Source organism: Melanotaenia boesemani, chromosome 5, assembly GCF_017639745.1.
Source record: "Melanotaenia boesemani isolate fMelBoe1 chromosome 5, fMelBoe1.pri, whole genome shotgun sequence".
Lineage (NCBI taxonomy): Eukaryota > Metazoa > Chordata > Actinopteri > Atheriniformes > Melanotaeniidae > Melanotaenia > Melanotaenia boesemani.
This window is the reverse complement of record NC_055686.1, coordinates 7,595,112-7,621,861: the sequence shown is the minus strand read 5'-3', so window position 1 is coordinate 7,621,861 and position 26,750 is coordinate 7,595,112. Positions and strand designations below refer to the sequence as shown.

At 40.7% G+C, this 26,750-nt stretch overlaps 1 protein-coding gene and 1 long non-coding RNA gene across 2 annotated transcripts; one reads left to right on the top strand and one right to left on the bottom strand.

The window, feature by feature from the left end:
- Positions 1–6,796: 6,796 nt before the first annotated feature.
- On the top strand, positions 6,797–7,013 carry LOC121640223. Its single transcript, XR_006010408.1, has 2 exons — positions 6,797–6,872; positions 6,946–7,013. It is a non-coding gene; the product is annotated as an uncharacterized LOC121640223 (long non-coding RNA).
- Positions 7,014–10,772: 3,759 nt separating this feature from the next.
- LOC121640194 (type-2 ice-structuring protein-like) lies at positions 10,773–15,151 on the bottom strand. The gene is made up of 7 exons (XM_041985912.1): positions 15,077–15,151; positions 14,920–14,983; positions 14,122–14,148; positions 13,898–14,007; positions 12,930–13,064; positions 12,502–12,610; positions 10,773–12,330 (listed from the first exon to the last, which is right to left on the bottom strand). The coding sequence occupies exons 2-7, from the start codon at positions 14,969–14,971 to the stop codon at positions 12,251–12,253; spliced, it is 513 nt and encodes a 170-aa protein (XP_041841846.1). The 5' UTR covers positions 14,972–14,983; positions 15,077–15,151; the 3' UTR covers positions 10,773–12,250.
- Positions 15,152–26,750: the final 11,599 nt, after the last annotated feature.

Below are 26,750 nucleotides of genomic sequence, written 5' to 3'. Positions count from 1 at the left end.
AATTTAACAGTATGTGAACAGATTTTTTGCATGCCGAATACGTAGGACCAAAAACAAAATAACTGAAAGAGAACTGTTCTCCAAACCTTTGAACCAAACCCCTCAAAAGCTCAAACAAACCCATCAGCCGTGAACACTGAACAAAAAGATGGTTAACCGTTTCTAATTGGAAACAAAAGGGACACCCAGGCCCTGTGTTCAGATCAAGGTGTGCCAGGTAGCTGTTGGTGGCTATGGCCCCGTGCACAACCCTCCACTGAAGGTCACCAGACCGTATATCAATTGGGTGTTTGTACATGGAACGCCAGCAGGCTTTAGGGGACGCCCCAGAGCCAAAAAACTCAGTCCACCATGACCCCCTGACAGCCACCAGAGAGCGTAGGTTTGAAACCTTCATGCTAATAAGGTAGAGGGCCCTCTTTCCCAGCCCTTCAAACTCACCCAGCTCTGGTGTCTGAAAAGTCAGTAAAAGGTCTTGGTTCTCCTGCCACTGCTCTATGGCAAGAGAAACTACCAGAGAGGGGAAAACATACTCATACTCATCATCCCACTGGTCAGACAGAGTGCGGTTCTCAGCAATTGCTCTCAGTGGTTCTGGTAAAGAAGCACAGACCTCTTGTACCAGCCTGCTAAGCAATCTGTCCGAGTGTATCCGCAGCAGACCGGCCAGACTAGAAACCGAGGACTTCAGGAGGTTGCCCAGTTTGACACAGCCTGCCTCCTTCATCCGGGACCGTAGAGAGAGAGAGAGAGAGGGAGGGGGGAGAGAGAGAGAGAGAGAGAGAGAGAGAGAGAGAGAGAGAGAGATAGATAGATAGATAGATACATACATACATACATACATACATATTATCTATATATATAATATATAGATCTATTGTGGGGCAAGAGAGGATCTTCCAGGCATAAGTTAGGCATAAGGTGAAAAATCAGTAATACAGGATGTCCAGGATTATCAGAGATTGCTTTTTCTTTCTTTTTTTTTTTAATTTGTTTTCTTTCCTGTCCTGTCCAGCATTATAGCACGTCAAATGATATTGTAGTTGCTGTGCTTTGCTGAGAAAATTTGCTTTACCATGGGGAGGTTTATGGGTATAAGGCTCCTCTTGTTAGTCTGATTCATTTTTTTTTTTTTTTTTATTTATTAGGCAACGACCTTCAATCCAAACTATCACCAGATGACGAACTACGACACCAGAGACTTTCCTACAGCTTTTACAAAAAAAAGATCTGACAGTAATCAAGAGTTCCTAAATAATAACCAAATCAAAAATCATATTACAAACGTTTCACAACAACCAAAGTACCAGAAACTCACTCACAGAAAAAAAAAAAATAAATAAATAAATAAATCAAACAAACAAACAAACAAAAAAAAATCTCTTAGTGTACAAACCCACTGGATAACTCAGAGACTGTGTCAGCATGCAGAGGATGACGAGTAAGGTGGGATCAGTGGTGAGTCTGGTTATGCACATGCCACCACAGCTTTACAGAGGCTAGAAGCAGACTAGGACAGCCCAGAGCCCACCGCTATCATCAGCAATCCCGGAGAACGAACCCAAGCTAACCCACATCGAAGACGACCCCCAACCCACCCAGAGGGTGGCAGAGGAGAGTCCCAGCCAGAGCTCCCTGGTGGTCACGGGGCACAGGCCCCTGGCGGGCCAAGATCAACAGCCACTGACCCCGCCATCTCGCTTTCTTAATTATCTGTTTTCCAAACAAGGTTCTTAACCCTGTCAAACATTATGGCATTTTAGATTAACTAATTTATCTGTTTTCCCTGACAATTAAATCCAGCTCTCTGTTAGTCTCTGTTTCTCTGTGGGCATATGCTGTAAAACTACACCTGCCCCTTGAAATTCTGCCACCCCCCTTTCACATAATGGTATAATCCTAGTCTTTCCTTGCATGTGACTGGCTGCATGGTGGCTGGTCAAAATATAGTCCAGCCCCCTTTAAAACTGTCTCTCCCCAGGTGGAGCACCCCTTCTAGTTCACTACAAATAATCTTCTCTCAGAGCTGGGGCGTTTGGGAATGACACATCACTTCTTTCCAGCTGCTGTTCCAACCTTTGAGGGCCTTTAAAGTTTTATTTTTGAAGGACTCAGACCGAAAGTGTAGCTGCTGTTTTGTTAAAAGCCTGTGGATATTTTATGTTGAATGGCTGTAGATGGTTTGTTAGTGAAGACCGTGCAGGACATCAAGCAGTTAGTCCTCACAAAGTCACGTTTCTGTCGGTTTCTAGAACCTGAAATGATTTATTGTGATAGGCTGAAGGCGGAAGTCATTTAACTGCCAACTTCACTGCAGTGTCCTTCAGCAATGAGGAAATAAGCTGAGTGGTGCTTAAGTTTGATAAACTGCCAACAAAGCCGAAAGGAAGAACTAAGTCACATGCACAGTGCACAGAGCACCGCTAACCAACGACCTACCTAATCTGTTGGCTTTACTGTGAGCGACTGACATCTTGGGGTTGAACGTTAACAGCTTCTTTTCTACACTTTACTCCTGATAACTTCATGCTGAGTTCCCGGTAGGAGCACTTGATCACAGTGAACTTCCAACTCTGTGTCTGGACTTTATTTACCATCACTTCTCACTCCGTGTACCTGCTCTGATGGCACAACTTGTAAAGGACTAACAGAGTTTTAGTAGTAGTATCATTCAAATGTTTCTTTTGGAGCAGCTCTCTTTCATGCATGTGTTTAATTTTTAAAATAAAAACTTTCCTTACAGAGTTTATAACTTGTTAACTTAGTATTTAGGCTCATTTCATTCCAGTTTCTGCTCAGTTTAACCAACAGCACTAAGCAAAAAAAGAAAAAAGGCATACCAAAGACAGCAAATAGATTAATAAGCAGAGTTTTAAGGGTTACATTTTTTATTTGATGTTAAAGCAAATTTCAGTCTTTTAATAGGCAGAAATTTATGTAGATTTTAGGGATTGGCCCAGTGGCTGATTTTTTTTGAGTAATGATTTTTCTTTCTTTTTTTTTGCTTGATCCAAGATGATTTGTTTGAAGAATATTTAAAGACTATTTAGCATTTGGAGGATTCCTGTTTTTGAAGCTTTGCATGTAAAACCAGCCACATCCTGCCAGATGAAGAAATGAACATGATGTCTCTCCTGCTCAAGCTACAAGCCAGTGAATGTAAATGAAACCCTGTTCGCAAAAATGCTTCCTGCACAGGAGATATACTGTATTAAGACATAAGGAGCAGACAGGAGGCAGCTGGTTTTAGAGTCTCCACTGATGTAGTTACTCTGTAGAATATGTTAGAGAGTCAAGATTGTTGCATTTAGTTTTGTTCTGCTTAATTTTTAATAAAATATCTCTATGGTGATATTACTGTGCTTCATTCACAGGGGAATTCTGAGTGCAGACAAATGATTTTTGCACATCAGTTATATTCTGTGCAGAAAATATTTTTATGCAAAATATAAGTTATCTGAGCAAACAAAAACTAATTCTGTACACAAAGACATCAAGCTGAACAAGGAGTCCTGTTGAACCTTTTCTTAGTCTGTAGGCGCTGGAGGCAGATGATGGGTATCAGCAGGCTATGCGAGACGTGGCTTTGGCATGGGAGGAGTTCAGATAGGCCATGGAGAACCACCATCCCTGGTCCCTGGTCCACCATCTGGTGGTTCAGGGAAGCAGTGCCCCATCAACACTGTAAACAAATTGGGAATGGGGGGCTGCTGACCTTGACTCAGGACATTGTGGGTTGGTGGAGGGAGGGAATGCTTTGAAGACCTCCTCAATCCCACCGACACATTTTTCTGATGAGGAAGCAGAGTTGTGGGCTTTCCTATGTTAGGGGCTGAGGTGGCTGAGTTGGTTAAAAACTCCTCTATAGCAGGGCCCCAGGACTGGATGAGATCTGTATGGAGTTCCTTAAGGCTCAGGATGCTGCAGGGATGTCTTGGCTCTACGGCACCACATGCATGGACATTGGGGACAGGTCCCAATGGAATGTGAGACTGGCTTGGTTGTCCCTAGGGATGTTATGCTCGAGCGGTCTGCTCGATCACGTGTCGAGCATGTGACACGGAAGTGTTGTGAGCATTGTTTCTGAGCATTGATTCAGCATGCCAAATGTCACGTGATAGACCAAACGAGGCCTCGTTACGTCATCAGCGCGTATCGAGCAGCAAGCGGGATCTTTGAAGGGACCGGGCTTGTCAATCTCTCAGATTCCAAACGCTGAGGAGATCGCGGGTTTTTGAGAGGAGATTCTGTAGCGATTGTGCGACATTGCATTTTGAAAACAAATTTAGGAAAAGCATCACATCAGCATGAGCTTATATTGAATCCCATTTAGCTTTTAGAGATTTGGGGAAACAAACGTCTGCGCGAGACGCCGTTGCCAGAGTAACTGCTGAAGGAGCTCGGAGTATGAGAGAACGACGGAGCAGGCGGTGCCTTCAACATCACAGGTAAGCTTTATTCCCCTTTCTTTATATAGATGTTTTTTAAATAGCCTTGCAAAGACAGACTTTAAAGTTAATCATAAACTTCAACCAGAAGCATCAGAGGAAACGTCTCAGTCTGCAGCTGCAGAGAAAAACCTCAACCTGCAGGACCTTAGACACCAAGCTGGTTTCTGATCACCATAAGCAGAGAATTTAATGATTTTAAACTTGGTTAATTACAATTTTGTTCTTGTGTTTCTTTCAGGTGCAACCTCTCCTAAGCTGGAAAGGTAGTGTGCCAGAAGAGGAGCAGATTGAAGCCTAACAGAAAATACGTTTTTAAATAAAAATCTATGACATCACAATGTTGCCAAAGTTTTTTTTTTCTCATAATACATTTCAAGATTCAAAGTGTCTTTGTCATTTGCACAGTAAGGAAACAAGTTTCCCTGAACAATGAAAATCTTACTTTGCCGTCCAACCTGAATGCCATAAAACATTATAAAATAAAAATAAACAATTTGAAAAAAAAACTAGATAGACGATAAAAAAAACTGAGTAAATAATCTATGCACATAAATGTGCAGTGTGCTATAAACTGTTGTTCCACATTTAACAACGATCAGCTATGCAAAAGAAAACAACTCAGGAGGTAGATAAAAACACGCATTTGCAATATCTATTATAAATAATAAGACACATAAAACAGTAAACAATTTTATTACAACTGTATAAAATAACACAGTCACTATCCCCGTTGCACAAACACTCCTTCCCTCATGCCTTCCCACTGAGTAACTACTATCATTACAGATTGGTTTACTTAAGTTACACCACAATTCTGTTACCTAAACAAATGTTACCTAATACCCCTCCTTGTTATTTATATGAACAACAGAAAATAAATATTCACTTGGATGGTAGATTACGTATCGTTTATTTAACACGTATTCAAAGTTCAGATAGGAATGACAGATGTGAGGTGTCAACGCTGTCCTTCTGATACATCAGACACCCACAGCCAGCAGATGGAGCTCTTTGGTTTGGTCAAATGATTCAGAACACTAAGCCATTTTCAAGCATTTGGTTCAAAGTTGGCTCGATGATTCATGAGGCCTCGCTTTCACCATCCCTAGTTGTCCCCCTTTTCAAAAAGGGGGATTGGAGGGTGTGCTCCAACCACAGGGGGATCACACTCCTCAGCCTCCCTGGTAAAGTCTATTCAGGTGTTCTGGAGAAGAGAGTCCATCGAACAGTCAAACCTCGGATTGAGGAGGAGCAGTGTGGTTTTCGTCCTGGTTGTGGAACTGTGAACCAGCTCTGCACCCTCTACAGGATGAAATCTCTACACTGGCTTCCAGTCAGTCACAGAATAGATTTTAAAACCTTTCTAATTGTTTACAAATGCCAGAATGGTTTAGGCCCAGAATACATCTGTGATATGTTCAGAGAATATGAACCTAGGTGCCGTCATGAAGATACCTGGCGTAAATCCAACAGAGCGAAGTAAACAGATTTCATATCAACCTCGAGAGCTTATGTATGAAATAAATGTACAAAAACGAAAACGAAGGACATTTTTGCTTTCATTTTGTAAACACATAATACAGTTTCAATTAGTTTATTTTTTTTTTAAATCTCTTCTTTTTATTTTTTGTTCAGTTAACGAAAATGTTTTTTTTGTTTTAATTCTAGTTTTCGTTAGCTTTTGTTAACTATAATAACCTTGCCTCACACCCCTGTTTCCTGGGCGCCACGGGGGTGGGGAGGTGGTGCTGATAGGGTGTCTGCTGGCCCTGTGGGGGTGCCCAGTCTGCTGCATTGTGATGGGGTGGTGGTGGCTTGCTATCCTCTGGTCTGCTCAGGATGTCTCCTACAGAGTGTGATAGGAGTGATAAGTGTGATGTGGTTGTGTGAAAGGGAGTGTCATGCTCCGTGGTTCGGAGCCGGTTTTTCCCAGCTACCCTGAAGGCATCTTCCCCGCACGCTGGCTTGATTACTGATGCGCTCCACCTGCGCTGAGCACTTTATATACCTGCCTGTTTCATCTCTCAGTTGCCAGATCGTCTTGGTTCTACCCTGTACGCTTCCAGCCCTTATTTCTCAGCCTGTTTGCCCGTCTGTTGTTGACCCGTTTGCCTTGGATTTGGATTCTGCCTCAGCCTGCCCCTGTCTGGTACTCTGCCTGTCTCTGTTTGGATCTCCTGGCTCTGGACCTCTGGAATCGATTATTGGACTTGGATTACGGATTACGGACTACTCCCCCTAACCCCCACGAGGATTCTCGTTTCCCACTCTGTCAGCCTGGCCGGCAGTTCAACCTATCCAGATACTAACCCCTCTTTTGCTCAGCAGCTTCTCCTACAGCACGCAGCAGGTTTCCCCCCCGGATTCCCGTGGCTCTGAGCTTGAGGATTCCTCCCTCTCCCGCTGGATCTCACTCTGCTGGTACGTCAGCCACACCATTACGCACTGTAACCTGCCGCCCCCTGCTTACTAACATCTGTCTCCATATTCACAGAAGCCTGAACTTAGAAGACCCGGATTGCACATTCCTTACATTGTAAACAAATAAAAGTTTGTACCCATCCCTGGAATTCTGAGTCATCTTGAGTCCAAACCTATTAGCATCATGACAGGGAGAGTCTGTGGGTACGGTCTGGGGGAGACTGTGAGTGGGGGGGTTACGGGGTGGATAGATGGATGTGGTATGGGTGGAGGAGGAAGGGTCGGGTGATCGGGTGAGAGTGTAGAAGAATAGGGGGGGGTGGTAGATGGTGCCCTGGTTCCCGGGATGTGCGACTGGAACATTGGGGTGGGTGCTGACCCATGCTGGGTGGCTGTCTGTGGGGGGCCTGGTCTTCCTGAGCATGGTGCAGGCTCTCTGCCCTGGGGGTAGGTGGCTGCCTCTAAGGCTCTTTGGGCTCGGTACCCTTCATTCTGGCTGCCCTGAATGGCCGGTGCCTGGCGGGGTGGACGTTTGCTGATTTGGGCCCTGTGCCCCATGACCATAGAGGGCTCTGGCTGGGGCCTTCTTCTGCTGCCCTTGGGGTGGGTCCAGGGTAGTCTGTGCTGAGGTGGCTTGGGTTCATGCTCCAGGATTGCCGCCGATCGCCCGGGTCTCTGGGCCGCCCTAGTTTGCCTCTAGCCTCCGCAGAGGCGTGGTCACATTTGCACAATTACACTCATCCCTGCTCAATCCTGATTCCTCATACTATGCATGCTGACACACTCACTGAACCGTCCAGTTTTCTTTCATTTTGCTTTTACTTTACCAGGGGTCTGCAACCTTTACAATCCAAAGAGCCATTTTTGTCCAAAGGACATTTAGAAAAAACTCATTCACAGCGACAAATATTACATAGGAAATTTGTTTTATTTACCACAATTTTATTTCTATTTTTTTATTTAAAAATGTTGAAAAATATAAAACTTATTTAAAAAAATACGTTTGTATATATCTATATTATATATCTATATTTAAAAACATTAAAGTGTAGCTACACCCCCTACTTTTGCGTAATTCCACCCACTGTCAAATTTGTCAGACCTGCAAGGGTTGGGGTGGGAGTTGTGGGGTGATCAGGGGGCGGAGAATGGGCGAGTCAGGATACACAGGCAGAAATGATTGACAGACAGCAGCTCAGCTCACTAGCAAGATGGAAAGTAAAATTCACAAAGCAGCTACACCACAGAGCGACCTTTGAAGTGGAAGACTTTCCCCTCCGGAATCTCCTCAGCTACACACAAGGTGGTCCTGAACTGTATCAGTCCGAGCCAATCAGGGGCTGCGCTGGCCTGTCAGCAGCTCTGGAAAGCTATGGCGACTCGCAGCAGCTTCAGGAAATGCCGCTGTAAGTTGCACCTGAGCTGCTGTCTGTCGCCATATGAGCATCAGCAAGCAAAGAATAAGGTCCGTTGTTCCTTTTACACCCATCAAAAGCACAAATCCGTCCCAGTTATGAGAATATTTTATCAGAAACTGTGAAAGAATAGAAGTCTGAAACGAGCAAATCTAGACCATATGAGTTCACATCCCTTCATATGCATTGGTGGGCGTAGGTTTTCTGTGCCTGCAAGGCGGGGACCTACCTATTTGCATCTGGAGGGAGGGGCTGTGAGGTTTTAAAAATTTTCTTGTGATGTAGAGTGGCTCTTAGTCACGAAAAACCAAACCTGGTTTTACCCTGTAGGGGGCGTTATGAGTCACTTTTCTACCCACAAAATATGAATGAATTTTATATGAATGAATGGCAGCAAAAAAAGTAAAAAAAAGTCATTACTTTTCCACCTTATAAATGTCTTCATATCTTGCATAGAAATTTGCAACACAACTGCATCCGTAATTTCTGGATCCATGGCAACGCTCTCCAATGGTTTAGGTATGTTCAAGTAATGGTTCAAGTGAGCAGAAAATTCTATGAAAAGAAGAAAAATAATGCTCCACAATGGCTGGAAAAAAGGCAAGAATGTGAGGATTTGGGGTGTTATGCTCGATCATGTGTCAATATGTATTCTGTGTATATCTAAAATATGTCTACTTTATTTCTTTTCATTACAAGGCCAGACATCTTATTTAACTAGCAGTATCAAGCATTAGCGTTAAGACAGGTTTAAACCAGGAAAGGTATTGTTGTTATGTATTAATTAAGAAGAAGTGGTGGGAGTTCATAAGTTTCATAAGGTTTCTTTTCAAATATTTACATTGGTGGTATAAAGTCCTTAAAGTGCCTTTCACCACCCAAAAGGACTTGGACTCTTTTTGGGATGAAAAGATTGAGATGCTGTTCTGATCAAACTGCTTTCTTATACCCTCTTCTCAAGATTTTCTAACGGACAAACAGCTTCAGTTTTATTGATTAAGCGTCGGTAAAAGGCAAGGCAAATTTATTTTTATTGCACATTTCATGTACAAGACAATTGTGAAAGAAATTTTGCTGCATATGGTAATCACTCATATTTACTCATATAATAATCACATGTATGTTCAGTTTCGTTATTATTTTAATATTGTTAATCCATTCACTATTACATTTTCATATTGTGTGTTCTCATTTTACAGAATACTTAAGTTACAGTTTTCATTGTGTATGCGTGTGTGAGGTCAGACTGACCACTTTCTTCCCAGAGCTCTGATATGGCAGAGTTGAGACTGGTTTTCGCACCTGCTAGATAGCAATAGTTTAACTGCAACGCTGTCCTTCTGATGCATCAGACGCCCTCAGCCAGCAGATGAAGCTCGTTAATTTGGTCAAATGATTCAGAACAGCAAGCCATTTTCATGCATTTGGGTCAAAGTTGGCTCGATGATTCACGAGGCCTCAGTTTCACCACCGCGAGGAATGTAGAACGGTCCGGTGTCTAAATACTGTGGTGGTTGATTAGTGGATGAGATCCTGGTGTCGAGATCGGCACAGGTGAGATGATTGCTGACTTAGTAATTCTGCAGGTGCAGGCATGACACACACACACGGTAGACAGACAGGAACCCTGACAGAGGGAAGTTTGTCTCTATGGCTTCTTATGTTTGAGTAAACCTTGTAAATTTTGTGACAGCTTGGCCATGGATCAGATAATTTTGTCTTCATGACAGAGAAACAAAACATCATCATCAGGACCCTCAAAAACATCCAATAAAATCCCAAAACTCCCGATCTACCTATCATCATCTATGCACAGATGTTTTGGTTGTGTTTACCCACAATGCCCTGTGTTGACCACAAAATCTGTTTGTATTATTGTCTGCTTCCTGTATTTGGTTCATTTAAAGTGAAGTGAGATCAGAGATCATTTGCACATGCACACCTCCCTAAACAAATCTGACTTCCCGAGCAAACAAAGCCACCCATAGAAGACAAAGTACTTCACCATGCTAGCTTTTAATGCAGAAGGTGTTGGGCAGATTTCGTTCTTAGCCATGATGTCGGGCATGAACACGTCCATAATAATGAGTTCTCCCCTTTTGCATTCTTTGACATTGATTTATTAATCAACAGTTAAAATATATTTTTTTTAAACATTTGTGCATCCATTCTGAATTGCCCACGTCCACATTGCAATGCATCTAAAAGTTGACTTTTCTCCCCACCTCTACTCTTGAACTGTATGAATTTAGACTTATCAAAACTTATGACATTCTCCATTCCTCTAGAGGGAAAATTATGGGTTACTACTCACAGCTTTTGTATGTTGGTTTACTTTCTCTTAAATAGTTACAGTATGTTTTTCACCAAAGTTTTGGGGTGTTTAAAGTACTAAAAGAGGATGTATTTATTTTTCAAATGTGAGTAAAACATCACTCAATGGTACTATAATTGTTGGTGTAGCAAACAGTCAAAGACAGGCTTGTTTCAATGATTTAAGCTTTTATTTTCAGTAACAGAACAGGACAGTCTGCAGAAGAAAGTGGAGCTAAAAGCATGTTTTTTAAAAACGATCCCTTATGGTCTGCTAATTTCAACTCTTAAAACTCTGCTAGATCATCAGCGCCCCGTCATTTGTCAATAATTTCTCAGGAACAGTTGTGTGTATCTCTGTGGGGTAAGATGTGATGGATAGCTTTCCCTTGAGATGATCTATGGACATTTTCCAAACATTTATATCCCCTTCAGAAAGTTTACAATTAGTTTGCAAAATTAAATGTTCATCATAAAAATTCAGTCCTCAAGCGTCGCACTCCTACAGGCTTTAGATGTATTCCAGCTCCAGAACACCTGATTTAGATTAAATGACTCTTCTCAATGGCTTGTTGTCCAGTGCTGCACATTTATGTTGATCCATTAGTCTGATTCAGAAGGAATCATCCAAACCTGCAGGACAGCAGCACTTTGGACAAACCTGCTCTTAAGGTAAATACACAATGAATGATCCATCCATCACTACCATGTTGCTAAGAGGCCTTAGTATGACAATACAAAGAGACCTGAAAACACTAACTAAGCTGCTTCCTGTTAAATATTCAACCAATAAGCTAAAAATAAATTGATGTTAATGTCCAATCAGGAGCAACCAAAGATAACAATTGGCAAGAAAGTTCTGTGTGTCTAAAAAGAACAAAAATAAAAGTCAAATAAAGGACCTCTATGGCTGATATAAAACTAAGAAGATGCACGGTGGTGACAAAAATGGTAATGTGAGGATAGTAAATAACATCTTTTAATGTTTTTTTTTTTTTTTTTTTTTTTTTTTTGCAGCATCTGTAATGTTTTTAATGTTTTATGTAAAGCACTTTGAATTGTCCTGTAAATAAAATGTGTTATACTAATAAACTAGCTTGTCTTGTCCAAATGAATGTAAATAGATAAAAACAGCTGAAGGAAAAACTGTAAATATGTGAAAAGTTTTTGTTTAATTATTTCTATTTCCATGTTTCTCTGTGTTTGTTTCAATGTTGATATTTTTTCTCGTCAAAGTAAAGACTTAAGAATAATGGTGTGTGTTCTTTCTACAAGTTCTGTTGGTAATACATTCTGTTGTGTTTTTAGTTTTTAATGGCTGTTCTTTATGCTGCTATATCTATTAAGACATTCATTTAGCATCATTTTAACCTCATGATCTGACAACTGAGGCTGTCCTGAAAACATCATGTCAAGATGTTGACTGGGATTAAAAGGGTTCAGCTTCTACACAAAAAAAGAAAAAAAAAAAAAAGAAAAAAAAAAGAAAGGCTTGGAGATTTAAGAGTTAAAGGTACAGGACCTAAGAGACATTCAACCATGTCAATTCTTGATTCACATTTCATGCAGCATTACAGCAATAACAGAGAAATAAAGACAGAATAAATTTGCAATACGCTGCTTTTTGCGTAGATGCTTGATGTTTTTGTATCAGCCGAATAATGACCAGCTCTTGACGCAGACAGATTGTTTCTTCTTATCGCACTTCTGATCATCCCAGCATTTCTTTTCTGTAAATGTCAGAAAAAAACAAACAATCAAAAAAACAAAACAAAACATGTATTTAGGATTAAGTTTTAAATTGTGGATCAAGTTTTAATACACTTTAGTTGATGTAATTTTTCATCATCAACTACAAAGCTGCCATTGTTTTTTTGTCATTTATCATTTTATCAGGTTACCTGAGAAATTCATTACAAGGCAATCCTGGTTGCCAAGGTTGTTCGGTTCTCCTTGGCACCAGTATGAAAACAAGAAACGTGAGCCATCAGTCCAAAGCCATTCCCCCTCCTTGATAAGAGAAAATAAGAATAAGGAACAGTCGACTGAAGCAAAGTAGATTTAAAGTCAACATAAACTCAGTTGAACAAGTTAAAGAAAAGCAAAAAGAAGGCTCAGTATTTCTATAAAACATCTGGTCAACATACAGTTTATAAGGAGAAAAATTATTCCCTTATTTGTCACTAAATATGGAAAATATTTTGATTTAATTACTGTTTCTGGAAAATTTTGTCACATGTCAAAGCTTTTAAGAAAATGGAACTCCAACTGCTCCAACCAAGATCAAAGCATGAAAAATCAGATTCTTGTATTTATTAATTTTACATACCTTTACACTGTCAGTGCCTCCGATCCATGTTGTAGGATAATCGTGTGTCTGATCTGCTATCATCTTCTGGATGTGATGGTACTCCTCAGCACTACGTACAGATACAAGGTGCGCATTCATGGACTTACAGTTTTCCTACAGTGGAAATAAATGGAGATGCAATTAACCGTCCTCACAAAAACAGAGAACATTACAGCTGGATGACATTAACAAATTTTGTCCTCCAAAGATCGTGTTCTAGACTTGTTCCTACTGACATCATGTAGAACCATCCAAATAAGCTCTTTCAATCTGATTTCATGAAATAACATAATGAAAACATAACATGTCATGTTGTGTGTATTGCATTGCTTTCTTTGTTGTATAATTGTATAGAATGTACTATTATGAAGTGCTGACTCTCCCCAGTCACATAGCGGACACATTTGGGCCTAATGTGGGTGACTTTTGGCACTTCTACTAAGTGCGTAACTAGCAAGTGGCTTGTGAGTCCTGCGTTTGGGCCAAACATGTTTTGCTATCTGGGTCTACCCTTTATGTTTACCCTGAAACTAACATGCCCAAAAAGACAAATGAAAAGCTTAAAATGCCTGATGTTTCTACACAATGTTATAAGAGTTAAAACTCTGGTCAGAACCATCATGGTAAGAAGAAGCAGAGTCAGAGTCATGATGATGATTCTCACCTTCAGTACAGAGAGAGACAGTCATGTTAGTTATTCTTCTGTTTGACCATAAAAAAAACAGGTTCAGTTATAACACTGAATCTCTTCTATGTAATGTTAACCCTGAGTAATGTGACATGAGCCTAGCTGATGTAAATACATTCCTTAACTAACATCTTTTTTTCTCTCTCTTTTAACAAACCGGATTTCTAGATTCTTTTAGTTTTGGAAAGTCTTTAATGAGAGAATAAATCGAATAAAACCATAGAGGTAAGTAAATGTATAAAACATGTTGATGTGTTACCTCAGCAGCAGACCAGGTCAAAGATCTTGGAACAAATTGAAAACAGCGCCAATCATACAGAGTCCATCCAGAAGAACAAAGCAATCCTCTCTTTTCAACGACATTCACTTCTGAAAGAAAACAAAAAAAAAAAGAAACATCTGTTTCTTTCTGATTTACATCAGAAAAAAAATCATGACTAAGTGGAAATGATTACATATAAAAGAGGAAAAATAGCTACGAACCTTCAGCTTCTGTCTGTTTTGCAGCATCTGGAGGAGAAGTTGTTTAAAATGTTACTTGGTTTGATTTAGTTTATTTAATCACTGTATTTACACCACAGTATAATTATTTTATGTTAGTTTATACAAGTCTCATTTCAGGCAAGAGCTGAATTTATTCTTCATTGATCATCCTTTACCAAATATGGCCCAGATTTGGTCCTGACCTATGGCATTGCCCAATTCTTTTATATTTGTTTCACCAGACAGATGCTTGATATTAAATTATTTATTTTATGAACACAGCCTGGCCAACATGGCAGCAGTGACACAAACGGAGGGGATATCTGAGTGTGGCCACCAAAACTCAGCCACATCACCACCTCATGTGACCCCCGTTGCCATAGTCTATGTACAAGCAGGCTTCGGTTTCAGGACCAGTCCTGGCCCAGTAAATTCTTAATCCACATTCAGACCAACAACTAAAATCTGGATCACATGTGGCCTACAGGAGACTTGCCATAATCCAAACCAGGCTGGCAGCTGACATCTGGTCCACTTCTGGCCCACATAACACTTGCCAGTGTTGTAACTGAGCCATAAGGAGCCCGGATTTGGCCCAAACATGTCTGCAGTCTGAGAAGCCATTTCCCACAAAATCATCCTCAGGTCAAATACTCGTTTAGGCTGATATTAAAACATTTAAGCAAACAACATTCATCCCCTGAAACTGGTTACTATCTTCACGCATTTCAGGAAATCCAAGATGGGCATTTAAAGTCTTTACTGTCAGAAAGCACAAGTTTAGACGGATGTACTCACCAGCAGCTCTGGTCAGAACCACCATGGCAACAAGAAGCAGAGTCAGAGTCATGATGATTCTCACCTTCAGTACAGAGAGACAGTCATGTTAGTTATTCTTCTGTTTGACCATAAAAAAGCCTAAAAACAGGAGGATGTAAGAGAGTTTGTATCAAACCTGCAGCAGAACGATCTTCAGTTTCAGTCTGAATCTTCAGGTTTGTTCTGAGCTGCCAAGGACCGGCTCTTATATCCAGTTCTTTATCTTTCCATCTCCAATATATCAGGAACTTAAAAGAAGTTAAAACTGACTGACACACACACACACACACACCCACCCACACACACACACACACACACACACACACACACACACACACACACACACACACACACACACACACACAAAGGCTGTTCCTCTTTTTAATTTGCACCAAATTAGTGTAATTATCACAAAGCTGTCTTTTTTTTTTTCAAAAATTTTGGATTTATTTCAGATACTTTTAAGTTGAAACAACCAGAACTGTGTGGAATATTGCCAACACCATCCAACAAATAAAATAACTACTATTAAATATAATAGTTATAAATTTGAATCTTTGTGTGTTACAGTGTGCCTTTTAAGCCGAGAACTTCTGAAACAAAATTTCGTTGTGTCTTGCACAATGACAATAAAGATTCTTGATTCTTGATTCTTGATTCTTGAATTTCCATTTAGACCAGTTTATGGAGGAAACTATAATCATGAAAACACATTAATTGTTAGATTTCAGTTTTAACACAATAAAAGAAGAAAGTAAAGTTAAAAAAGGACTTGATGTCTTTAATAAACAATACACACACACACACACTCACAAAACAGCCTGTTTGTCTGCATATTTTCTTCTTCCTGTTTCTGTATAAAAACTGGTATCTCACAATCTATATTGCAAAATTTATGACTTTCTTTCATTCTTGACGAACTGGTCTAAATGCACACTCACTGAGCCTGTTTACACAACTACCAAAAGCCGATATCTGGGAGAAGTCTAATAATTCTAATAATCGATTCTGTTGCATCAACGTGAACTCTTGAAATAGCAATATTTATAAAAAACCCTATGTCTACATTTTCCCCTTCCATTAAGAGATTTATTTCAGAGTACTTACTACATATGTAGTAACAGAAATTAATTTCACAACCTCTGGTGTTTGTTGAACATGACGGTACCTGCGTTCTTATATTGGAGTAAAATAAATTACATGTTAAGGTTTTAATTCGTTTATACTTCAATTTCCTGCTGCTGCACACCATCATGTTTTTCTTTTGTGCTCCACTGAGAGTCTTGAAAAAAGATGCTAAAATTCTATCTCTCACTCTCTAACACACACACACACACACACACACACTAACACACACACACACACACACACACACACACACACACACACACACACACACACACACACACACACACACACACACACAAACAAAGATCATATGTATTGAACCCACAGTATTAGACTGAACTGAAAAGCAGTTATAAGTGTGGACAAACCAAAGATTAGGTCAATAAGATAAGAATAACATATTTAAATAGACTAAATATGATTTATGATTTAAAAACATAAAACTTTACCAAAAGTATAAAAATACAGGAAATTAAGTAGGCTAAAGAAAACATTAAATACACTTGAAATAAACAAATAAATTTAAGACTAAAAGTCAGAGTAACTGTCATGAGTATTATATACTGTTATTTTCTACATCAAAATCAGCTCGTCTGACAGAGTTAGGGCCAAATTATCCACCCACAGGTGGATATCGGTGGAGAGTGAACGCTCCACCGATCTTGTCCTTTTATTGTAGTGAGTTTCTACTTTATTAGGAAGTATATTCAGATGACATGTTGTGAAAACAGTTACGATTATTTAGCATGTTTTAGACTCTAAATGATCATCCCTATCTTGTGTAATGCTGAATCATTTTAATATTTCACAAACTGGTTGCACCAATCTTGTTCAGGCAAACTTGAAAGTGTCCATTCTCTTCAGTACTTTTAAATTTTATTGTCTTGTGGTAAGGCACTTTCTTTTCATCTTTCATCCCATTCAAAAATAACTACTTCTTAAAGGGTTACCACAAGGGCTACAAGCATCAGTACCAACATATGAATTATACAGTAGCACTTAAGGGTGTTAACTTATCTACATGTGTTCATGTGTTGAAGGCAACCAGTTGATAAAATGTTGTATTATTAATATCTTATCAGTTGGTTATAATTTCATCATATTGTGTGTTATGTGTAGGGATGTTACGATCAATCATATGTCGAACATGTGACACAGAAGTGTTGCGAGCATTGTCTCTGAGCATTGATTCAGCATGCCAAAAGTCACGTGATAAACCAACCGAGGCCTCATTACGTCATCATCAAGCAGCCTACGGGAAATTTGAAGGGGCCGAGCTTTTCAATCTGTCAATGATTTAAAAGGGGTTCCAAACGCTTAGCAGATTGTGGGTTTTTGAGAGGAGGAGATTTTGCCAGTGATTGTGCGACATTACATTTGGTGAACAGACTTAGGGAAAGCATGACGTTAGCATTAGCTCATGTAGATTACATTTAGCTGACAAACATTTATATAGACACACTCAGTTACAAACACAGAAGAGAAATACTACATGCATACACTCAAATACATACATACATACATACAGACATCACACACATCTTCACATAGAAATATAGATATACATATAAATATAGTTAAGTTATTATATATACACATAAATATTGATAAGTTTAGAGAGTGTTTGAGAGGCTGTAAGAGATTGTGTGTAGACTGTGTCTGAGTGAAAGGTGTGGTGTGTTTGAGTGAGACAGAGAATAAGGGCGATGGAGGGAGAGCCAGTGCCACCCAAGTGTGTACATTCCTATGCATGGGAACACTGACATGATTTTACCGAAAAAAAGTCAAATGTCTCAGATGGGCTCAGGAGATAATGTACAGCGGGAACATGTTGGCAATACTGCGGCTTTTGCGTGCCAAACACCCGGAGACAACGCCTACAACTGTTGCTGTTCCTACTCTTGGTGGTGCAGGAGTAGGAACAGCAACATAATTTTAATAATTTTAATAACATAATTTTAGTTTTATTTGCCATCTTTCTGAAACGTCAACGCTCCACCGGTCTTGACCTTTTATCATAGCGAGTTTCTACTTTATTAGGAAGTATATTCAGATGACATGTTGTGAAAACAGTTAAGATTATGCAACATGTTTTAGACTCTAAATGATCATCCCCATCTTGTGTAATGCTGAATCATTTTAATATTTCACAAACTGGTTGCACCAATCTTGTTCATGCAAACTTGAAAGTGTCCATTCTCTTCAGTACTTTTAAATTTTATTGTCTTGTGGTAAGGCACTTTCTTTTCATCTTTCATCCCATTCAAAAATAATTACTTCTTAAAGGGTTACCATAAGGGCTACAAGCATCAGTACCAACATATGAATTATACAGTAGCACTCAAGGGTGTTAACTTTTCTACATGTGTTGAAGGCAACCAGTTGATAAAATGTTGTATTATTAATATCTTATCAGTTGGTTATAATTTCATCATAGTATGTGTTATGTGTAGGGATGTTATGATCGAGCTGATCTGCTCGATCATGTGTCGATCATGTGACACGCAAGTGTTGCAAGCATTGTCTCTGAGCATCTCTGAGAAATACTACATACATACATACTGAGAAATACTCGCATACATACAGACACATCTTCACATAGAAATATAGATATACATATAAATATAGTTAGGTTATTATATATACATACAAATATTGACAATTATAGAGAGTGTTTGAGAGGCTGTAAGAGATTGTGTGTAGACTGTGGCTGAGTGAAAGGTGTGGTGTGTTTGAGTGAGACAGAGAGTAAGGGCGATGGAGGGAGAGCCAGTGCCACCCAAGCACAGTCACACTCTGATGCATTGGCACACTGACTTGATTTCACTGAAAAAAAGTCAAGTGTCTCATAAGTGCTCAGGAGAACACCTGTTGCTGTTCCCGCTCCTACTCCGGGTGGTGCAGCAAACCGTCAAGGTAGGATTCTAAATTCCTACAATATATGCTAGACATTATGAAATGAGTACTGGTCAAATATGGTTAACAACAGTTCAATATCATCACTTTCCTAAAATATTGGCCTATGTCATTTGTTATTTAAGTATTTTTTTGCCTGAATCATCATTTTGTTATACGGGCCACCTTTGACATTGTCACCAACAACCTCAGATAAACAGTTCATTGTCTGATCTTTTCTTCTGACAATGTTGGTGATATTATCAGCATAACAAAATGATTAATAAAACGAAATAAATAATTTTTGTACAATAAATAATACGTCTTTGCTGTAGGATGGTGACGATATGTAAATTATTTTATTTTATTGGGCGGCAAGCTGAATTGGATGAGGCACTGGTGGGCATGATCGTTATGGATGCACAGCCATTGGTGGAGGACAAAGGTTTCAGGGCCTTTGTTCAGAAGCTTGACCCCACATACACCCTGCCTACTCAGGCTTTGAAGGTATTGGTGGTGAAGAAATATAATGAGGGTAAAGAACATGCCATGAAAGCTGTGGAGAAGGCAGAAGGGGTAGGCCTAACAGTGGACATGTGTCGCCTATTGCCATGGATGGCTACATTGGGGTCACCTGCCACTACGTAAATGAGGATACGGAGCTAGCAAGTGTTCCGTTGGGTGTCAGCCACTTCAAGCAGTCACATATGACCAAGAATTTGAGAGATGCCTTGCACGCACAGTTGACTGCATGGAGATTGAGGCAAAAGCTGACTTAAATTAATGGGCTATTGTGAAGAAGTTGAAAAGAAGCTGTTGGATCCACTTGATTTTATTCAGGTGTGTTAGACCAATGGAAACAATGAAATGAAATGAAATGAAATGAAATGAAATGAAATGAAATGAAATGAAAAATACTTTATTAATCCCTTTGCAGGGAAATTCATGTTTTCAGTACAACCCATCCAAGACTAGACAAAACAACATATGATGACACAAACAGAACAGGCATACACTGACGGAGCAGCCATTTCTACAGCGCTCCTTGTCTTAGATATAGGTGAAAGGAACATTAGGGAGTAAGATGTAGCTGAGAGGATAAAAAATAGGCATCTCCACACTGGGCCTAAGGGCCCATTATTGAGATACAAAAAAACACTCCTCAGTACATACAAGAACATAACTCAGACAATCACAACATGAGAAACACGTGGCGGGGGGCTCCCATCGCAGCAAGTGCAGACGCAGCTGCATTCTCAGAGCGCGTCCAATGAACCCACTGCCCGGGAGTGGAAGGAGGTGGAAGGACAGCAAGGCAGTGAATAACGGGGAGGTGTATCTGTAGTCGTGTACTTGAGTGTGGTGCGTGTGTGTGCGTAGAAGTGAGCATATGAACTTTGCCCCAGTTCTCCCTCACAGTCTCTGCCACCTGATGATAGTGGGGCATCCTTGAGGGCTGATCCAGGTTGAAGTCCATCGCCCGTGAAGAGGGTGAGGGGAGGGTGGGGGACTGAGCGTCCATCAACAAAACATTCCAGGGAGCTTTCAGCCAGCCATTCAAGGCCAGCACAGGGAGCCAAATTTGATAACAGCATTTGTTTTGGTTCAGGCCAGAGCTGTTTCGTCTGCCTTAAGTCTCTCAGTGGTCCCACTGGCGACTCCCAATGATCCGAATTTTGGGTCAATTTCCATCCAGCCGAGCTGACAACTTCTCCAAGTTGGTGACCACCTCACGTACAAGCCCAGAAAGCGCAACCAGTTTGCCATCCAGAACTGGAATAGCCTCCAGTTTACGATTCAGCTCCTGTACCGCCACAGCCTGATTGTTCGTAGCTCGGCACACACCCGCACAGAAATCCGGCAGCTTGCCAGTGACAATGAAAACCTGCAGGATCCAGCCCTCGAGGACCAGAGTTTAACACCCTGTTCTAGAGGTTGACACCTAGTGGAACTCCACCTTTTCCATGCTGCAGCGCCTTCATAAGCAGCATAAACCGGTTGGAGCTGCGTTCACGTCTCTGGCCGCTGATGTCACCCCCCTCTCATGTACTGAATATGACACCATTGGTGGGTGCCTAGAGGTTCTTGGATCATTCAACTTGGCAACAACAGAACTATCTTCAGAGAAGACCGGTGTCGGCATCAAAAGTCTTTCCAATAATCTGAATGGTGCAACATAAACTTGCTAGAGCTCTTTCACCTGGTCAAATGATTCAGAACAGCAAGCCATTTACATGTAACATAACGTTAAGCAATAATCTCCCTTCCCTCCACAATAAAAACAATATTAACACAATAATAATTTATTTAATATTTATTTTTCTAGTGAGTGACCATGGTATAAGCGGGATAATGCCCTTCGTGGTCCATTATTATAAATTAGCTATCTAGCTAGATAGATAGATAGAGTTTTTGAGTTTTAAAAGGCCCTTTATTCTAGGCTATACATAGCAAAGGAAAAAAAGAATCACATATACAACAAAAAAAAAAAACAACAAAAACAAAAAAGAGGGGGAAAAGATCAAAAATTGAAAACCAAACCTTTTTCCATAACTGAAACCAGAACATTCTGCAGATCCCAGAATTCCACAAATTCCTCCAACCTGTTTGTAAGTTTAAAGAAATGAAATTCCACCCTGAGCCGAGCTGCCAGTAACCTGGTGAAAACCAGGAGTACCTTCTCTGACCCTTGACCTTTGATCCTATTCCTTCTAGTCTTCCAAATGGCTAACTTAGCCTCACTGAAATTGAAATTTAACAGTATGTGAACAGATTTTTTGCATGCCGAATACGTAGGACCAAAAACAAAATAACTCAAAGAGAACTGCTCTCCAAACCTTTGAACCAAACCCCTCAAAAGCTCAAACAAACCCATCAGCCGTGAACACTGAACAAAAAGATGGTTAACTGTTTCTAATTGGAAACAAAAGGGACACCCAGGCCCTGTGTTCAGATCAAGGTGTGCCAGGTAGCTGTTGGTGGCTATGGCCCCGTGCACAACCCTCCACTGAAGGTCACCAGACCGTATATCAATTGGGTGTTTGTACATGGAACGCCAGCAGGCTTTAGGGGACGCCCCAGAGCCAAAAAACTCAGTCCACCATGACCCCCTGACAGCCACCAGAGAGCGTAGGTTTGAAACCTTCATGCTAATAAGGTAGAGGGCCCTCTTTCCCAGCCCTTCAAACTCACCCAGCTCTGGTGTCTGAAAAGTCAGTAAAAGGTCTTGGTTCTCCTGCCACTGCTCTATGGCAAGAGAAACTACCAGAGAGGGGAAAACATACTCATACTCATCATCCCACTGGTCAGACAGAGTGCGGTTCTCAGCAATTGCTCTCAGTGGTTCTGGTAAAGAAGCACAGACCTCTTGTACCAGCCTGCTAAGCAATCTGTCCGAGTGTATCCGCAGCAGACCGTCCAGACTAGAAACCGAGGACTTCAGGAGGTTGCCCAGTTTGACACAGCCTGCCTCCTTCATCCGGGACCGTAGAGAGAGAGAGAGAGAGGGAGGGGGGAGAGAGAGAGAGAGAGAGAGAGAGAGAGAGAGAGAGAGAGAGAGAGAGAGAGAGATAGATAGATAGATAGATAGATAGATAGATAGATACATACATACATACATACATACATACATATTATCTATATATATAATATATAGATCTATTGTGGGGCAAGAGAGGATCTTCCAGGCATAAGTTAGGCATAAGGTGAAAAATCAGTAATACAGGATGTCCAGGATTATCAGAGATTGCTTTTTCTTTCTTTTTTTTTTTAATTTGTTTTCTTTCCTGTCCTGTCCAGCATTATAGCACGTCAAATGATATTGTAGTTGCTGTGCTTTGCTGAGAAAATTTGCTTTACCATGGGGAGGTTTATGGGTATAAGGCTCCTCTTGTTAGTCTGATTCATTTTTTTTTTTTTTTTTATTTATTAGGCAACGACCTTCAATCCAAACTATCACCAGATGACGAACTACGACACCAGAGACTTTCCTACAGCTTTTACAAAAAAAAGATCTGACAGTAATCAAGAGTTCCTAAATAATAACCAAATCAAAAATCATATTACAAACGTTTCACAACAACCAAAGTACCAGAAACTCACTCACAGAAAAAAAATAAATAAATAAATAAATAAATCAAACAAACAAACAAACAAAAAAAAATCTCTTAGTGTACAAACCCACTGGATAATGGAAAACCCAGAGACTGTGTCAGCATGCAGAGGATGACGAGTAAGGTGGGATCAGTGGTGAGTCTGGTTATGCACATGCCACCACAGCTTTACAGAGGCTAGAAGCAGACTAGGACAGCCCAGAGCCCACCGCTATCAGCAGCAATCCCGGAGAACGAACCCAAGCTAACCCACATCGAAGACGACCCCCAACCCACCCAGAGGGTGGCAGAGGAGAGTCCCAGCCAGAGCTCCCTGGTGGTCACGGGGCACAGGCCCCTGGCGGGCCAAGATCAACAGCCACTGACCCTGCCATCTCGCTTTCTTAATTATCTGTTTTCCAAACAAGGTTCTTAACCCTGTCAAACATTATGGCATTTTAGATTAACTAATTTATCTGTTTTCCCTGACAATTAAATCCAGCTCTCTGTTAGTCTCTGTTTCTCTGTGGGCATAGGCTGTAAAACTATACCTGCCCCTTGAAATTCTGCCACCCCCCTTCCTCCTTTCACATAATGGTATAATCCTAGTCTTTCCTTGCATGTGACTGGCTGCATGGTGGCTGGTCAAAATATAGTCCAGCCCCCTTTAAAACTGTCTCTCCCCAGGTGGAGCACCCCTTCTAGTTCACTACAAATAATCTTCTCTCAGAGCTGGGGCGTTTGGGAATGACACATCACTTCTTTCCAGCTGCTGTTCCAACCTTTGAGGGCCTTTAAAGTTTTATTTTTGAAGGACTCAGACCGAAAGTGTAGCTGCTGTTTTGTTAAAAGCCTGTGGATATTTTATGTTGAATGGCTGTAGATGGTTTGTTAGTGAAGACCGTGCAGGACATCAAGCAGTTAGTCCTCACAAAGTCACGTTTCTGTCGGTTTCTAGAACCTGAAATGATTTATTGTGATAGGCTGAAGGCGGAAGTCATTTAACTGCCAACTTCACTGCAGTGTCCTTCAGCAATGAGGAAATAAGCTGAGTGGTGCTTAAGTTTGATAAACTGCCAACAAAGCCGAAAGGAAGAACTAAGTCACGTGCACAGTGCACAGAGCACCACTAACCAAAGACCTACCTAATCTGTTGGCTTTACTGTGAGCGACTGCCATCTTGGGGTTGAACGTTAACAGCTTCTTTTCTACACTTTACTCCTGATAACTTCATGCTGAGTTCCCGGTAGGAGCACTTGATTACAGTAACCTTCCAACTCTGTGTCTGGACTTTATTTACCATCACTTCTCACTCCGTGTACCTGCTCTGATGGCACAACTTGTAAAGGACTAACATAGTTTTAGTAATAGTATCATTCAAATGTTTCTTTTAGAGCAGCTCTCTTTCATGCATGTGTTTAATTTTTAAAATAAAAACTTTCCTTACAGAGTTTATAACTTGTTTACTTAGTATTTAGGCTCATTTCATTCCAGTTTCTGCTCAGTTTAACCAACAGCACTAAGCAAAAAAAGAAAAAAGGCATACCAAAGACAGCAAATAGATTAATAAGCAGAGTTTTAAGGGTTACATTTTTTATTTGATGTTAAAGCAAATTTCAGTCTTTTAATGGGCATAAATTTATGTAGATTTTAGGGATTGGCCCAGTGGCAGATTTTTATTGAGTAATGATTTTTCTTTTACTTTTTTTTTTTGCTTGATCCAAGATGATTTGTTTGAAGAATATTTAAAGACTATTTAGCATTTGGAGGATTCCTGTTTTTGAAGCTTTGCATGTAAAACCAGCCACATCCTGCCACATGAACAAATGAACATGATGTCTCTCCTGCTCAAGCTACAAGCCAGTGAATGTAAATGAAACCCTGTTCGCAAATATGCTTCCTGCACAGGAGATTTACTGTATTAACACATAAGGAGCAGACAGGAGGCAGCTGGTTTTAGAGTCTCCACTGATGTAGTTACTCTGTAGAATATGTTAGAGAGTCAAGATTGTTGCATTTAGTTTTGTCCTGCTTATTTTTAAAAAAAATATCTCTATGGTGATATTACTGTGCTTCATTCACAGGGGAATTCTGAGTGCAGACAAATGATTTTTGCACATCAGTTATATTCTGTGCAGAAAATATTTTTATGCAAAATATAAGTTATCTGAGCAAACAAAAACTAATTCTGTACACAAAGACATCAAGCTGAACAAGGAGTCCTGTTGAACCTTTTCTTAGTCTGTAGGCGCTGGAGGCAGATGATGGGTATCAGCAGGCTATGCGAGACGTGGCTTTGGCATGGGAGGAGTTCAGATAGGCCATGGAGAACCACCATCCCTGGTCCCTGGTCCACCATCTGGTGGTTCAGGGAAGCAGTGCCCCATCAACACTGTAAACATTAGGGATGGGGGGCGGCTGCTGACCTTGACTCAGGATATTGTGGGTTGGTGGAGGGAGGGAATGCTTTGGAGACTTCCTCAATCCCACCGACACATTTTTCTGATGAGGAAGCAGAGTTGTGGGCTTTCCTATGTCTGGGGCTGAGGTGGCTGAGTTGGTTAAAAACTCCTCTATAGCAGGGCCCCAGGACTGGATGAGATCTGTATGGAGTTCCTTAAGGCTCAGGATGCTGCAGGGATGTCTTGGCTCTACGGCACCACATGCATGGACATTGGGGACAGGTCCCAATGGAATGTGAGACTGGCTTGGTTGTCCCTAGGGATGTTATGCTCGAGCGGTCTGCTCGATCACGTGTCGAGCATGTGACACGGAAGTGTTGTGAGCATTGTTTCTGAGCATTGATTCAGCATGCCAAATGTCACGTGATAGACCAAACGAGGCCTCGTTACGTCATCAGCGCGTATCGAGCAGCAAGCGGGATCTTTGAAGGGACCGGGCTTGTCAATCTCTCAGATTCCAAACGCTGAGGAGATCGCGGGTTTTTGAGAGGAGATTCTGTAGCGATTGTGCGACATTGCATTTTGAAAACAAATTTAGGAAAAGCATCACATCAGCATGAGCTTATATTGAATCCCATTTAGCTTTTAGAGATTTGGGGAAACAAACGTCTGCGCGAGACGCCGTTGCCAGAGTAACTGCTGAAGGAGCTCGGAGTATGAGAGAAGAACGGAGCAGGCGGTGCCTTCAACATCACAGGTAAGCTTTATTCCCCTTTCTTTATATAGATGTTTTTTAAATAGCCTTGCAAAGACAGACTTTAAAGTTAATCATAAACTTCAACCAGAAGCATCAGAGGAAACGTCTCAGTCTACAGCTGCAGAGAAAAACCTCAACCTGCAGGACCTTAGACACCAAGCTGGTTTCTGATCACCATAAGCAGAGAATTTAATGATTTTAAACTTGGTTAATTACAATTTTGTTCTTGTGTTTCTTTCAGGTGCAACCTCTCCAAAGCTGGAAAGGTAGTGTGCCAGAAGAGGAACAGACTGAAGCCTGACAGAAAATACGTTTTTAAATAAAAATCTATGACATCACAATGTTGCCAAAGTTTTTTTTTTCTCATAACACATTTCAAGATTCAAAGTGTCTTTGTCATTTGCACAGTAAGGAAACAAGTTTCCCTGAACAATGAAAATCTTACTTTGCCGTCCAACCTGAATGCCATAAAACATTATAAAATAAAAATAAACAATTTGAAAAAAAAACTAGATAGACGATAAAAAAAACTGAGTA